The sequence below is a fragment of the Mustelus asterias genome, chromosome 7 (genome assembly GCF_964213995.1).
Source record: "Mustelus asterias chromosome 7, sMusAst1.hap1.1, whole genome shotgun sequence".
In the NCBI taxonomy this organism is placed as follows: domain Eukaryota; kingdom Metazoa; phylum Chordata; class Chondrichthyes; order Carcharhiniformes; family Triakidae; genus Mustelus; species Mustelus asterias.
This window is the reverse complement of record NC_135807.1, coordinates 31,853,567-31,868,774: the sequence shown is the minus strand read 5'-3', so window position 1 is coordinate 31,868,774 and position 15,208 is coordinate 31,853,567. Positions and strand designations below refer to the sequence as shown.

Below are 15,208 nucleotides of genomic sequence, written 5' to 3'. Positions count from 1 at the left end.
CTATCTCCACCCAGATCCCTTTGCCTATCGATACTCTTGAGGATTCTGCCATTTATTGTATATTTCCCATCTGTGTTAGACCTTCCAAAATGCATTACCTCACATTTGTCCAGATTAAGCTACATCAGCCATCTCTAGAAACTCCATCTGTCATCTGTAGAAGAAGCTAAAGCCCCAAAACATAATAGTAAGGAGCATAACTGGCAACGAGGTGTGTCTTCCAGCAAGATTGTTGACAAAGATCAGTTTTAAACAAAGCTGGCGACGAGAAAACAGTCAGAAGAAATAATTCATCTGGACTTGAGTCAAGAGTCGATTTTCAGGCGACCATCACATCATTGATCAATAGTGTGGTAAATTTAGCCATGGAAATGGGTTTTTTAGTATTTGCTGCCAGTGAATATTAACTTTTAAGTTGATAAAAACATTCTGGACTGATCCACTGATTTAAAACATCGACACAACCTTGAGATAGCTCGGAGAATCAGAGCACAGGAAAAGTAATTGCCGGTGAACAGAGCAGCAATACTGCTTAATTAAAGAAATCACTGGGCTCAAATCCTCTAAGAGAATGAACAAACCAGCATTGGGAGTGACCAGTGGGGTGGGGGTTGTGGGGGTGAAGGGACAGGCACAGGCAGTGGGCGGGTGGGGGGGAAGTTCTGATGTCCATGGGGTGGGTGGGGGGGGGGTGGCAGGAGATCTCCCAGTGCATTGGGAGATCGGGGTGTCTGCGCAATAGTGCCCCAAGGGCTCTGCAGCTGGTTTCACTGGCGAGCTTAGGTTCCACCCCCCCTACTGGCGAGAATTGCATCCGGGCTCTTTTTTCACACTGAGTGCCATAAGATTGCAACTCGCCAGCGCCATTCTCTCCTGTTCACTCGCTCGTTCGGCACTTAGAACTTTTTTCATAAGATCACACCCGATGTTTCAAGACAAGAACTGTGCCTTATACAATTAAACCAAAGGTAAATGTAGAACTAGAAAACTAATCAAGGATGGCGTGATTGAATCTGTAACGATGAGCGATTGGCCAACCCCAATCATTCCAGTTCAAATCTGATGGTTCTGTTTGAATTAAGACGATGATAAATCCAGCACTGTGTGTTGCCCAGTATCCCTTGCCATTAGTCAAGGGCCTAGTCATTGGATTGTTTTGTGGTCAGCAGTTCAGTAAGATAGACTTGTCCCAAGCATACCTCCAGAAGAGGGTGATAACTGAGTCACAACCATGGCTAACGGTTGTTACCCACAAGGGATTGTTCCTGCCATTCATAACAACATTGGCACCGGCCATATTTCAGAAATTAATGGACCAAATGCCCTCAACAATGGATGACATTGTAATCACAGGCAAAACGGAACAGGAACATTTATAAAACCTTTTTAAAAATACTGCAGCGTCTAGAGAAGTACAACCTCTGCGTGAAGAAAGAAAAATGTGAAGTTTTCAAACCATCAATCAGTTATTTAGGTCACGTAATAGATAAAGGTGGCTTCCACAAAGAACCTAAGAAAATGACAGCAGGAAACTGAGATCTGAAGTCAATCTACTCACACTTAAACAATAGTAGAGCGACAGCAGCAAACACAAGTTATTCACCGTGAACAAGTATTGAAACTAAAGTGTTTTAAACGAGGAGAAAGAGTTTTAGTGAAAAACTACTCTACAAGTAAGAAGTGGGAACCTGTAACCACCTGTCTGACTAAGACAGGGCCAACTTCTTATACAGCACAACTTGATGATGAGAGGATATGGTGGAGACACGTGGACGTGAATTAGCAGAGACAGTATCAAAAAGGCTTACATAAGAGACCCAAGATTGTGACATCTCTGAACCAAGCATTATTACAGAACCAAGTTCACTTTACTCCAGTAGAACAACCAACATCTCTGGGAGACATCCTGGCAACATCCTGGTGAATCTCTTCTGCACCCTTTCTAGTACAGTCACATCCTTATTTAATAGCCTCAGCTGGATAGTAGATTCTGGATGGTTCCTGGCGCTTTAGGATCTGTATGTAAGAACTATTATCTGGGTAACTGTCCCCAAGTCCTACATTCCATACAGTTCAACACCACCCTCACAAGGGCAATTAGGAATAGTCAACAAATGTTGGCCTTGCCAGCAATACCTCACATCCCATGACTGAATAAAAAATATGCTCAGTTCCCAGTACCTTGTAGTTACTCATGATTATCTGCTGTGTCATTCTTTCTATCCACATACCTGCAACTTAGATTGGTTTTCAGCTCCTCAGATTATCATATCTCCTCTTACCTGCTGCTTCCTGCCCTGTATGTTAATGGTCAGCCAGTCTCATTGGCCAACTCCTCTACTCTGAGAAACATGTGGGATGATCTCAAACATCTCCAAAAAACTTGAAAGATCAAGTACCTGTTCACAAATGCGTCATTGCTCTTTTTAATTCCACAACTATTCAGGCCCTTGAGCTTTGAGGCTGCATTGCTCACTGACTTTGCGATAGCTTATTCAAACATCATGCAAAATGTTTATTTAAATAATTCATGTGTTAAAAAGACAAGGACACAGATTCTTTTTCCAGTATTGAAACAGGGCTGGAATTCTCTGACCTTGCCCCAGCTGGGATTCTCCGGTCCCGCTGCAGTGAATGGAGTTTTGGCTGAGCTCCAAATTCTCCGTTCTTGCTGGCTGTGGAGGCAGGGTGTACAAAACCAGAGAATTCCAGCCCAGAATCTTTAATTTTATCACAGTGATGTTCACACATTCTTTTAAGGAAAATTTATACACTTTCAAATCTTTTTTCTCCGGCCAAATGTGTGCCATTTGTTTACTTCCCAATTGTTTTCACTGCCTATATAAAGACTCATTTCTCCTAATATGATGAACTCATTTCCAATCAAAGAGGTGAACACAAGAAATAGGTGCAAGAGGAGGCTGTCAGAGCTGGCTCCCAGAGCTGTTCCTCTATCCAATGTAATCATGGCTAATCTGCTTGCATCCCTAACTCTACTTACCTTCCTGCCCTCCACAACCCTTGATTCTCATGTGGATCAAAAATGGTCCAATTCTGCCTTGAATATATTTAATGACCCAGCCCCGTGTTCTGCAATTGCAAAGATTAACGACCCTCTGAGAAAGGAAATTCCTGTTCATCTCCATCTTACATGGGAAACCCCTTATTCTGAAACTTTGCCCCCCACTTATAGATTCCCCCACAAAGAGAAAACTTCTTTCAGCACCAGCCCTTTCATGTCCCCTCAGTATCCTGCATGTTTCAATAAGATCAGCTCTCATTCTTCTAAACTCTGAGCAGTATAGGCCAAGCCTGCTCAACCTTTCCCGATAAGACAGTCCCTTTATGCAGGAATCAACCTTTGATGAACTGCTTCCAGTGAAAGTATATGTCTCCTTAAGTAAGGAGACTAAAACTCAGTCTCGGCAATGCTCTGTACAGTTGTAAAATTGCTGGAGAGTCGGTTAGCTCAGTGGCCGGACGGCTCGTTCGTGTGACACCAACAGCGTGGGTTCAATTCCCGTACAAGCTGAGGTTATTCACGAAGGTCCACCTTCTCAACCTTGCCCCTTGTCTGAGGTATGGTGATCTTCAGGTTAAATCACCACCAGTCAGCTCTCCCCTTTGAAGCTATGGTCACCTGGGACAATGGTGACTTTACCGTACAGTTGTAATATGAGTTCACTACTTTATACTCCATCCCCTTGCAAAAAGGGTCATCACTGCATTTTTCCTTCCTAATTAATTTGTCATATCTGTGTGCCAGATTTTTACTTTATTTACTTATTTGTTAGTGTCACAAGTAGGCTTACACTATCGCTGCAATGAAGTCACTAAGATGATGCCCAGATACATTCCTCTGTATTTCAGTATTCTACAACCTCTTGCAACTTGAATAACATTCCAACTTTCTATTCATCTTGCCAATGTGGACAATCTGATGTTTCCCGCATTATATTCAATCTACCAAATTTTTGCCCACTCACTTAACCTATCTATATCTCTTGTGTCCTACTCACAACTTGCTTCCTTTGTGCTATCAGCAGATTTGTCTACATACTGCCAATCTCTTCATCCAAGGAATTAATATAGATCAAAAATAGCACGGATCACTGTGGCACTCCATTAGTTACTGTTTGCTAACCTGAAAATGATTCATTTAATAAATAGAACCACAGCCCAGTAATAGCATTCAGTAACCTGCAGAGGTACCCAAGTAATGCACAACTTCCACTATTTTTTGCTTCTTTCTCTCCTCCTGTTCCCCCAAACTGGCCATTCTCTGTGCATCAATTTAGACTATTTATTTATTAGTGTCACAAGTAGGCTTATATTAACACTGCAATTAAGTTACTGTGAAAATCCCTGAGTCGCCACACTCCAGCACCTGTTCAGATACACTGAGGGAGAATTTATCTTGGCCAATGCACCCAGCCAGCATGTCTTTCGGGGTGTGGGAGGAAACTAGAGCACCCGGAGGAAACCCGCACAGACACGGAGAGAATGTGCAGATTGCATACAATGACCCAAGCTGGGAATCAAACCCAGGTCAATGGCACGGTGAGGCAGCATGTATTTGGAGGTAATTCAGCAAGCGGAAACATTACAGTTGAGTTAAATTCAATTCTGGTCTAACACCCACAAATTTGAATGTCAAATGCAACTGACACTGATCGGGGATCTGCTGAATTAGCAGATCTCAATCAGGACAGCGATGGCAATGTTAAAACTTCACACATTCCTTTAACCTGTGCCTAATGCTCCCTCCACTCAGATTGTCTGTATCTTTAAGACCTGATTAGCTGTAAAGATTCACATTCTAATCAGTATTCTGTAACTTGATTTTTTTGTCCCTGTATGCCCTGTTTGAGAGCAGATTTCCACTCCATCTGACGAAGGAGCAGCGCTCCAAAAGCTAATGGCATTTGCTACCAAATAAACCTGTTGGACTTTAACCTGGTGTTGTTAAAACTCTTACAATGTTAAAACTAGCCTGGGTTACAAAGAGGAGAAATCATCCAGGGTTCCTCCAGGTTAACACAGTCTTGGGTTTGGCTGTAATGTCCCCATAATTGGATATTCTTTCTGCAGTCAATATTGAGGTTTACACCTGGAGGAGGAGCTGCTTACAAACCTTACCCATGAGCTGTATCCGGATTAGTTGAGGAAAGGGAGGGGGAGTGGAAAGGGGAAAACACTGGATGGGATTTTATGGTCTCGCTCATCCCGAAACCGTAAAATCCCGCCCGAGGTCAATGGACCTTTCCATTCTCCGCCCCTCAACCGCTCCGATTCCCGTGGCAGGCGGGATGGTAAAATTCCGACCAATGTTGTCAGCAGGTACAGGAAAAGATTAACTTATTTCCTTGGAATTTGTAAGTAAGATTAATAAAGAACTTTCATTTCTGTAGAAAGGAAGAACTTATATATATATATATCTATATATATATAGAGCATCTTTCACAATGTCCCAAAGCATTTTACAACCAATGAGGTACTTTTGAAGTGCAGTCACTGTTGTAATGTAGAACATAGAGCAGCCAATTTGCACTCAGCAAGTTACCACAGTTGAATAAATGGCATTGTGTTCAGTAAGATTTAGATACTGACTAGGTAGGACATAGGAGAGGACTCCCCCATTCTTGTTCAGTTAAGGGAGTGGGAACTTTTCATTTACCTGAGAGTGTAGAAAAGGGTCGAGAGCTTCAAGGTTTTAGATGTCCAGATCACCAACAACCTGTCCTGGTCCCCCCATGCCGACACCATAGTTAAGAAAGCCCACCAATGCCTCTACTTTCTCAGAAGACAAAGGAAATTTGGCATGTCAGCTACAACTCTCACCAATTTCTACAGATGCACCATTGAAAGCATCCTTTCCGGTTGCATCACAGCTTGGTATGGCTCCTGCTCTGACCAAGACTGCAAGAAACTACAAAGGATTGTGAACATAGCCCAGTCCATCACGCAAACCAGCCTCCTGTCCATTGACTCCGTCTACACTACAGCATAACCAAAAACCTCACTTACCCTGGACATACTCTCTTCCATCTTCTTCCATTGGGAAAAAGATACAGAAGTCTGAAAACACATTTTTTAAAAATTCATTCGTGGGACATGGGCATCGCTGGCTGGCCAGCATTTATTGTCCATCCCTAGTTGCCCTTGAGAAGGTGCTAGTGAACCGCCTTCTTGAATCGCTGCAGTCCATGTGCTGTGGGTTGACCCATAATGTCATTAGGGAGTGAATCCAGGATTTTGACCCAGTGACTGCAAAGGAATGGCGATATATTTCCAAGTCAGGATGGTGAGTGGCTTGGAGGGGAACTTGCAGGTGGTGGTGTTCCCATGTATCTGCTGCCCTTGTCCTTCTAGATGGAAGTGGTCATGAGTTTGGAAGGTGCTGTCTAAGGATCTTTGGTGAATTGCTGCAGTGCATCTTGTAGATAGAATCCATAGAATCACTACAGTGCAGAAGGAGGCCATTCAGCCCATCGAGTTTGCACCGACCACAATCCCACCCAGGCTCTATCCTCGTAACCCCACATATTTACCCTTCTAATCCCCTGAAGCTAAAGGGCAATTTAGTATGACCAATCCACCTAACCTGCACACCTTTGGACGGTGGGAGGAAATCGGATCACCTGGAGGAAACCCACGCAGACACGGGGAGAACGTACAAAGCTCACACAGTTGCCCGAGGCTGGAATTGAACTCGGGACCCTGACGCTTTGAGGCAGCAATGCTAACCACAGTGCCACCATGCCACCTGTACCACTGTGTCACCGTGCCACCCGTGATAGTGCACACTGCTGTTACTGAGCGCCAGTGGTGGAAGGAGTGGATGTTTGTAGATGAGGTGCCAATCAATCACCTACCAACGAACACAAGAACAGCTTCTTCCCTGTTGCCACCAGACTTTTGAATGGTCCTATCACATATTAAGTTAATCTTTCTCTTCGCCCTATCTGTAGCTGTAACACTATATTCTGCATCCTCTCCTTTCTTTCTCTCCTATATACTCTATGAATGGTATGTTTTGTCTGTTATAGCTGACAATACTTTTCACTCTATCCCAATACATGTGACAATAATAAATCATAGGGAATCATCGAATCCGACAGTGCAGAAGGAGGCCATTCGAGTCTGCACCGACCACATTCCCACCCAGGCCCTATCCCGATAACCCCACGCATTTACCCTAGCTAATCCCCCTGACACTAAGGGGCAATTTATCATGGCCAGTTCACCTAACCTGCACATCTTTGGAGTGTGGGGGGAAACTGAAGCACCCGGAGGAAACCCATGCAGACACGGGGAGAATGTGCAAACTCAACACAGACTGTGACCCAAGCCAGGAATCGAACCTGGGTCCTTGGTCTACTGTGCCACCATGCCAAAATCAATTCAATTCAATCAAAAAGGCTTTACTTTATACATTGCCAAATCCTTGGAATACTGTTACTGCAATATATTTGACCTCTGGACTCCAATAAACCACCTCCTGCATAAAATCCAGACAGAATAAACAACTGCAGTGAATTTGGACCATGACAAAGTGGTTAAGAACTTAAGATTCTCAAAATGGAATTTGAAGTGGGAAGGCTTTTTTTGATTAGTGAGCATTTTGGAGACTCTACACAATCCACTTAAGAATTGTTTAGTTTCAAGCCACAGAACCTACGTCAGACAACTCTTGTGCTTCCTTCTGAGATGCTGGATGCACTTCACTGGTTTCTAACTATGTTTGGCTTGACTAACCTAATGATTTTATATAAGGGAAGAGAGCTAGCTAAGTTTTGTGCCTGCTTCACAGGACAAGCAGGAGAAGCAATGGGACAGAGAGGAACGGTCATAGTTGTCCTCCATTCCATTTGCATTGCAGCAGCTGTGATTTCTGGTAAGGCAGCACTAAATACTTTCTGACATGGAGGAGAAATAGTGGGAGTTTTCTGTTTGTAATCACTGAGGATAGGTCCCCCGATTACTCACTTGTTAATTTAACTTCCATGAGTGGTCTGTAGCCATATAGGCCAGGAAGGTTCCAAAATTTGATCCTGGTCTATGCAGATTTAACTTATCTTGCAATACTACAGTTGGTCTTCATACCCCTGAACTAAGAGAAGGAAAGGTTAATCAGAGATCTGACTCCTGTCCATTATTCAGTGAGTCCCTTTGGACAATGCTCACGTGTCGGTTAGGACAAAATCAGACTCAACTGTGAAGACTTTACATGTAAGAGACTGGTAACACTCACAGACTTGAAGAATAGCCACTTGGTGGGTAAGTTAACAGTCGAAAATGAGCAATGGCATTAGGGCTGTGAGTGACACTGTGAGTGTTCTTTTGGTCATTCAGAACTATATCTGAATCCACTTATGGCTATTAAAACATCTCATGGTCACTCTAAGACTTTCATGAGAGATGGGCTTGGGCAGTCCATACCCAATCTCAACTAAATGTAATTTTACAGCCCAAAATCTGCCTTAACTCAGCGCCAAATTGCAAATCTTATTCAGAAAGGCCGGAAGTGGCGGCTGCACAAAAGGGAAAAGCCACATTGATGGGAGGGGCTTTTCTAAAGGGACCATTAGTCAGGAGAAGGAACTTATGAAACAGAAATCTGGTGTTTGCTAACAGCATGTGATTACTTGGGAAACCTGTACTGGAGCACTTATTAGCAAGCCAGAGATTTCACAAGGACCATTTGTTTAGCTACATTGGTCAGTGAAAGGTTCTGATAAGAGGTCATTGATCTGAAAAATTAAATCTGTCTCCACATATCTGTCTGACTTGCTGAGTGTTTCCAACATTTTCTGTTTATGTACTAAGTGATGACTACGTTAAATTCTTCTTTTTCTTATACTCTCAGTTCTTCCAAATCTTTGTCCTTGATAATGTTATTAACATTCCCACTGTTATCTCAAACTGAATCAAAAGATATGGAATCAATGGTGCACTGCTTGATCCAAAGCACAGATTCCTACACTACATTTTCTCTGTTATCGAAGTTTACTTTCTTTCACTTCTGCAAAACTTCCCATTCTGCGTCAAAAGCCTAGTTTCTTCTTTCAACTCCTTAAGACTTGTCTCTTCTAATAACTTCTTTGCTGCCCCCTCCCCCCCCCCCCACCCCGCCCCCATATTGACGTTCATTCAAATAGCTGCCGGGCCCATCCTCACAAATTTTAAGTTCTACATTCCTACTGCTCCCATCCTCAAAATGCTCACCCTAATTTCAATTCTCTCCATGGCTCTGTTCGTTCAACCTTAAGGTGTCAGCCATAGCTCAGTTGGTATCACTCTTCTGGCTGAATGGTGAAGGTTGTTTTGGGTTCAAATCCTACTGCAGGACTTGTGCGTAAAGATCTAAAATCTAAGCTGACCACCACCCCCAGTTCTTTTTTGAGGGAGTGCTGCACTTTCGGAGGTACAGGCCTTTGTGTCTGGACGCTGTCCGTCCTGCCAGGTAAAGGTAAAAAATTTAATTTTGAAAAAGAACAGGGGAGTTATCCCTGGTGTCCGTGCTAATACTCATTCTGCATTTCACATTGCGAAAAAGAAATATCTGGTCATTGCCACACTGCTGTTTGTGGGAGTTTGCTGTGTGGAAATTGGTTGCCATGTTTCCTACATTACAACAGTGACTACACTTCATAAGTCCTTCACTGGCTGTAAAGCACTTTGGGACATCCTGTAGGTTATGATAGGTGCTATTTATACACATGCAAATCTTTATTTAAAGAAAGCTTCACCTGCATTTACTCTCCTCTCTTTTAACTCAGATTATCTCTTTTCTCCACTTCTTTCACGTTTCTCATTTTTCTCATTCCATCTCACTCCAGCTTTTTCCTCTGAGATTTCCACACCAAGTTCTCCTTCACATCCCGCCGTGCTTTGAAAACCCTCCTCTTCAATCATCCCTTCAATTTACCATGCAAGCTCCCGCCAGTTTCCTCCTGCTAATGATTATTGTGTCTCTTCTTTTGAGCTGGTTGCTCTGGGACATCCTTATACACACTAGACGAGCTCTTGATAAATGAATGTTCGAGTTGCTGTCAGGTCGAAAGAATTTCATCAGATTAAATAATAAATGATGAAAGATCCACATTCTGAATTACTATTTGAGCCTTTTGAACCAGTGCTAACAATAATGTTCCAAAGATTTAATTTGAGGTATATCCGTGAAAGTATTTTTATATTAAGAATGGGCACAGTTGGTGGCACGGTGACACAGTGGTTAGCACTGCTGTCTCACAGCACGAGGGACACAAATTTAATTGCCAGCTTGGGTCACTGTCTGTGCAGGGTCTGCACGTTCTCCCCGTGACTGCATGGGTTTTCCCCGGGTGCTCCAGTTTGCTCCCACAGTCCGAAAGACGTGCTGGTTAGGTGCATTGGCCATGCTAAATTTTTCCTCACCCAAACAGGCACCAGACTGTGGCGACTAGGGGGTTTTCACAGTAACTTCATCGTAGTTTTAATGCAAGCCTACTTGTGACACTAATAAATGAAAAGATAGTGTAGACTGGTAATTCAGAGAATGTAGGTTCAAATTCTGTCATGTGGCAGTGGGTAAATTTGAAGTCAGTTTAGATAATAATAAAAGTGAGCATGAAACTTTTAGTTTTTGCAAAAATAACCCAACCAGTGCATGAATATGTTTTTGGGAAGGAATCTGAATACCCTTACCTCATCCGACCAAAATAATACTCCGAGTGCTTCACCAATGTGGCTGACTCTTCTCTGATGTGGCCGAGCAAGTCACTCAGTTGTAACAAAACTCTCCCAGTAATTTGAGGGAAAGGCCCGCTTAAACCTTCTGAGAGCAAACAAGGATGGGCAATACATTGTGGCCTTGCCAGTGACAGTCTCATCCCATGAATAAATTTGTTAAAAAATATATAAATAGGTACCATATTTCAAATTTATTCTGTATAATGTGTGGCGCAGCGAATGTAGGCATTTATTGCCAGGTTTATCTCAATATAAACCAATATGTTTCGAGAAGGTTCTCTTTTGTTTTTGAGTTGATTCTTTAATGTGCTGAATTATAGAATACCAGCAGGAGTCCCAGCATCTGACCGCATGTGAATTGAAGAGAGGAGCCTCCCAGAAAATCAACACATACATTCCCCAGTGTACCCAGGATGGCAGATACAGGTAGGAAAACCCATCCAGCTTCCCGGGTTTCTTTCAAACATATGAACCGGTATAGGGACAGATCCGGCAAGGGGATTTGCATGCTGGGTTTGATTTATTTGATTTATTATTGTCACATGCATTAGTATACAGTGAAAAGTATTCTTTCTTGCGCGCTATACAGACAAAGCATACTGTTCTTAGCGAAGGAAGGGAGTGAGTGCAGAATGCAATGTCACACTCACAGTAGAGAAAGATCAACTTGATGCAAAGTAGGTCCATTCAAAAGTCTGATGGCAGCAGGGAAGAAGTTGTTTTTGAATCGATTGGTACGTGACCTCAGACTTTTGTATGTTTTTCTGATACAAATCAGATTTGTATCACTGATTTTTTAAAATATAAGCCCATTGTGATAATGATAATAATAGAGGAGGATATAGGGGCCATTAAAGCTGTTCTAGGTGCAACCATTCACTGTGTCAACTTGAAGCTGCTGACGCCAAACTGTAACTGCTTTGCAAGCCATATGAAATCAAAGTATCTTAACTCTGATTCTGTAATCTTCGACACATTTGGTGAAGAACCAGCCATAACAACCTTTTGGGGAGGAGAGTTGAAGATTTTCACTGACACTTACTTGAAGAGCTTCCGAACATCAATCCCTGAATGGCCGAGCTCCAATGTTATGGTTCTGCCCCTTATTCTGAAATAGTTTCTTTCCATGTACTCTATCAAATCCTTTATTCAACTCGATAATATCATTCCTTAATCTTTGATACTTGAGGGAATATAAATCTACTCCAAACTGTGAGAATCTCCCCCCCCCCCCCCCCCCGATGTAGAAACTCACATACCCAGATCGAAGATCTAAGAAATCAGGCATAGATGTCCATGGGTTGGATTCAAGAGACCTCAAGTTTCCCGGGTATTAAATAAGCATCTGGAAAACAAATCCTCCTCAAATTGGGCCTGCACTTCTACAGCACATCCTGTAATCTACGCTGTGGTCCAGGGAAACTCTGTGCCAAAGCAATCCGCTCACATCCATTATTCCGTGGCTGCTACAACATGTGAATGTTTGTCTGTCCTTGTTTAATAACGTGCTCCTTTGATGCAGGAATGTGCAGTGCACGAAGGATGGACAAACCTGCTGGTGTGTCAACAATAAAGGTGATATGGTGTCAAGTCTCAATGGAATCACCTCAGTAACTGCCTGTGAGTATATGAGAGCAACTAAAATAATCACCAGTCAATAATAGCCACTCTTAGCTTCTTCTTGAGACATAACTTTTTAACCTGTTTTTATTTCTAACTACCCCAATTTTTTTAGCTGTGCTCCACACCCCTCGATATTTGAACATTTTGACAGGGATTAACTGTTTGCTTATCTTCATATTCTTGAGCAGAGGTTTTAAAACTTAACTGTATGGAGACGCTTCCTGGAAAAACTTGTACAATTTGACTATTTTAATCCTGTATTGACCCACTGCTCCCTGGAATCAGCTTGAACCAGGCTGTTCACAACCTAAGTCTTTGGGCCTAGTTGACAAGGCCCAAAAATTATGAGTTTGGCCAGTTTCCTGACTCCTTTCCGAATGTTGGCTATTTTGAGGTCGTTAAAAAGATCCACACAATTAAATTTCAACCTGGAATTCACTCCAAGGCACCCATTACTCTAAATAAAAACCACCTAAGCCTCTCAATTGGATTTCAACCTGTAAGTCACTCCCTGAAGTCCATTATTTAATGCACTGTCGCTCATGCTAACACAAGATGGCCACTGATACCCATCTACACATGCACACTGGTCCACACATGTGCAGAAAACCAATTACGATACTCAGTCCAGCTTGCCAGTACTCCTCTGTGCATCCATCAATGACATCACCGCATATACACATAGTGACATCAGTATGCCCTCGCGCAGTCCTCCAGTGACTTAAATAGAGAACAGCTGTAGAATTCCGAGGTGCCCAGGGATCTAGGTGTTCTCATGCATGAGTCACGGAAAGTTCGTGTGCAGATACAGCATGTAATCCAGAAGGCTAATGGAATGCTGTCCTTTATTACAAGAGGAATTGAATGTAAAAGTAAGGATGTAATACTTCAAAGAACAAAGAACAGTACAGCACAGGAACAGGCCTTTCGGCCCTCCAAGTCTGTGCCGATCATGTTGTCCTATCCAGACCAACCAATTATATCCCTCTATTCCCTGTTTGTTCATATGCCTATCAGATAAGTCTTAAATGTGGCTAATGTAACTGCCTCAACCACCTCACTTGGCAGTGCATTCCAGGCCCCACCACCCTCTGTGTAAAAAACTCCCCCTGCACATCTCCACTGAACCTTTCCCCCCTTATCTTGAACTTGTGCCCCCTTGTAATTGTCATTCCTGCCCTGGGAAAAAGCTTCCAACTGCTCACCCTATCTATTCCTCTCATAATTTTATAATCTTCTATGAGATCGCCCCTCAGCCTCCATCTTTCCAGGGAGAACAATCCCAGTTTATTCAATCTCTCCTCATAGCTAATACCCTCCATACAAGGCAACATCCTGGTAAATCTTTTCTGTCCTTTCTCCAAAGCCTCCATGTTGTTCTGGTAGTGTGGTAGTCAGAATTGGATACAGTATTCCAAATGTGGCCTAACCAATGTTTTATACAACAGTAACATCATTTGACAACTTTTATACTCGATGCCCCATCCGATGAAGGCAGGCATGCCGTATGCTTTCTTCACCACCTTTTCCACCTGTGCTGCCACTTTTAAGGATCTGTGGACCTGTACTCCCAGATCTCTCTCTGTGTCCATGCTCTTGATGGTTCTGCCATTTATTTTATAGCTCCCACCTGAATTGGATCTACCAAAATGCATCACCTTGCATTTGTCCGTTAAATTCCATCTGCCATTTCTCCACCCATTTTTCCAGCCTATCTATATCCTGCTGTGCTCTCTGACAATCTTCATCACTATCCGCAACTCCGCCAATCTTAGTATCATCCACAAACATGCTAATCAGACCAGCTATGTTTTCTTCCAAGTCATTTATATATATTACAAACAGCAGAGATCCCAGCACTGATGCCCGTGGAATACCACTAGTTACAGACCTCCATTCAGAAAAACACCCTTCCACCGCTACCCTCTTTCTTCTATGACCAAGACAGTTCTGAATCCATCTAGCTAATTCACCCCTGTTCCCGTGAGATTTAATCTTTTGTACCAGCCTGCCATGAGGGACTTGTTGAATGCTTTACTAAAGTCCATGTCGATAACATCCCCAGCCCTTCCCTCATCAATCATTTTTGTCACATCCTAAAAAAACTCAATTAAATTAGTGAGACATGGCCTCCCTCATACAAAACCATGCCACCTGTCGCTAATAAGACCATTCAGTTCAAAATGTGTATAGATCCTATTCCTAAGAATCTTCTCCAACAATTTCCCTATCACTGACGTCAAGCTCACTGGCCTATAATTACCCGGGTTATCCTTGCTACCCGTCTTAAAGAATAGGACAACATTGGCTATCCTCCAATCCTCTGGGACCTCACCAATGGCCAACGACGAAACAAAGATTTCTGTTAGAGGCCCAGCAATTTCATCTCTTGTCTCCCTCAGTAATCTGGGATGAAAACCATCTGGCCCTGGGGATTTGTCTACCTTAATGCTTTTTAATTCACCTAATACTTCCTCCCTCGTAATGATGACTTGTTCTAAAGGATTTACACACCCCTCCGAGACACCATTCATCGACCTATCCCTCTCCTTACTGAATACCGATGCAAAGTACTCATTAAGGATCTCACCCACTTCCTTTGGTTCTACACATGATTTCCCTCCTTTATCCTTAAGTGGACCAACTCTTTCTCCAGCTACCTTCTTGTTCCTAATATATGTATCAAATGCCTTGGGATTCTCCTTAATCCTGTCTGCCAAGGACATTTCGTGACACCTTCTTGTCCTCCTAACTCCCTGTTTGAGCTCTTTTCTACTTCCCCTGTATTCTTCAAATGCTTCAATGCTTTTTGTTGCCTAGACCTCATGCATGTATCCTTTTTCTTTTTGAC

The 15,208-nt window shown here is 42.8% G+C and overlaps 1 protein-coding gene across 1 annotated transcript in view; it reads left to right on the top strand.

The window, feature by feature from the left end:
- Nucleotides 1-10,150: 10,150 nt before the first annotated feature.
- tg (thyroglobulin) overlaps nt 10,151-15,208 on the top strand; it is a 387,985-nt gene continuing 382,927 nt past the window's right edge. The window contains exons 1-3 of the mRNA XM_078216995.1: nt 10,151-10,187; nt 11,055-11,160; nt 12,257-12,354. Of these exons, the coding sequence (XP_078073121.1) occupies nt 10,151-10,187; nt 11,055-11,160; nt 12,257-12,354 (241 nt within the window). The remainder of the gene's footprint in view (nt 10,188-11,054; nt 11,161-12,256; nt 12,355-15,208) is intronic.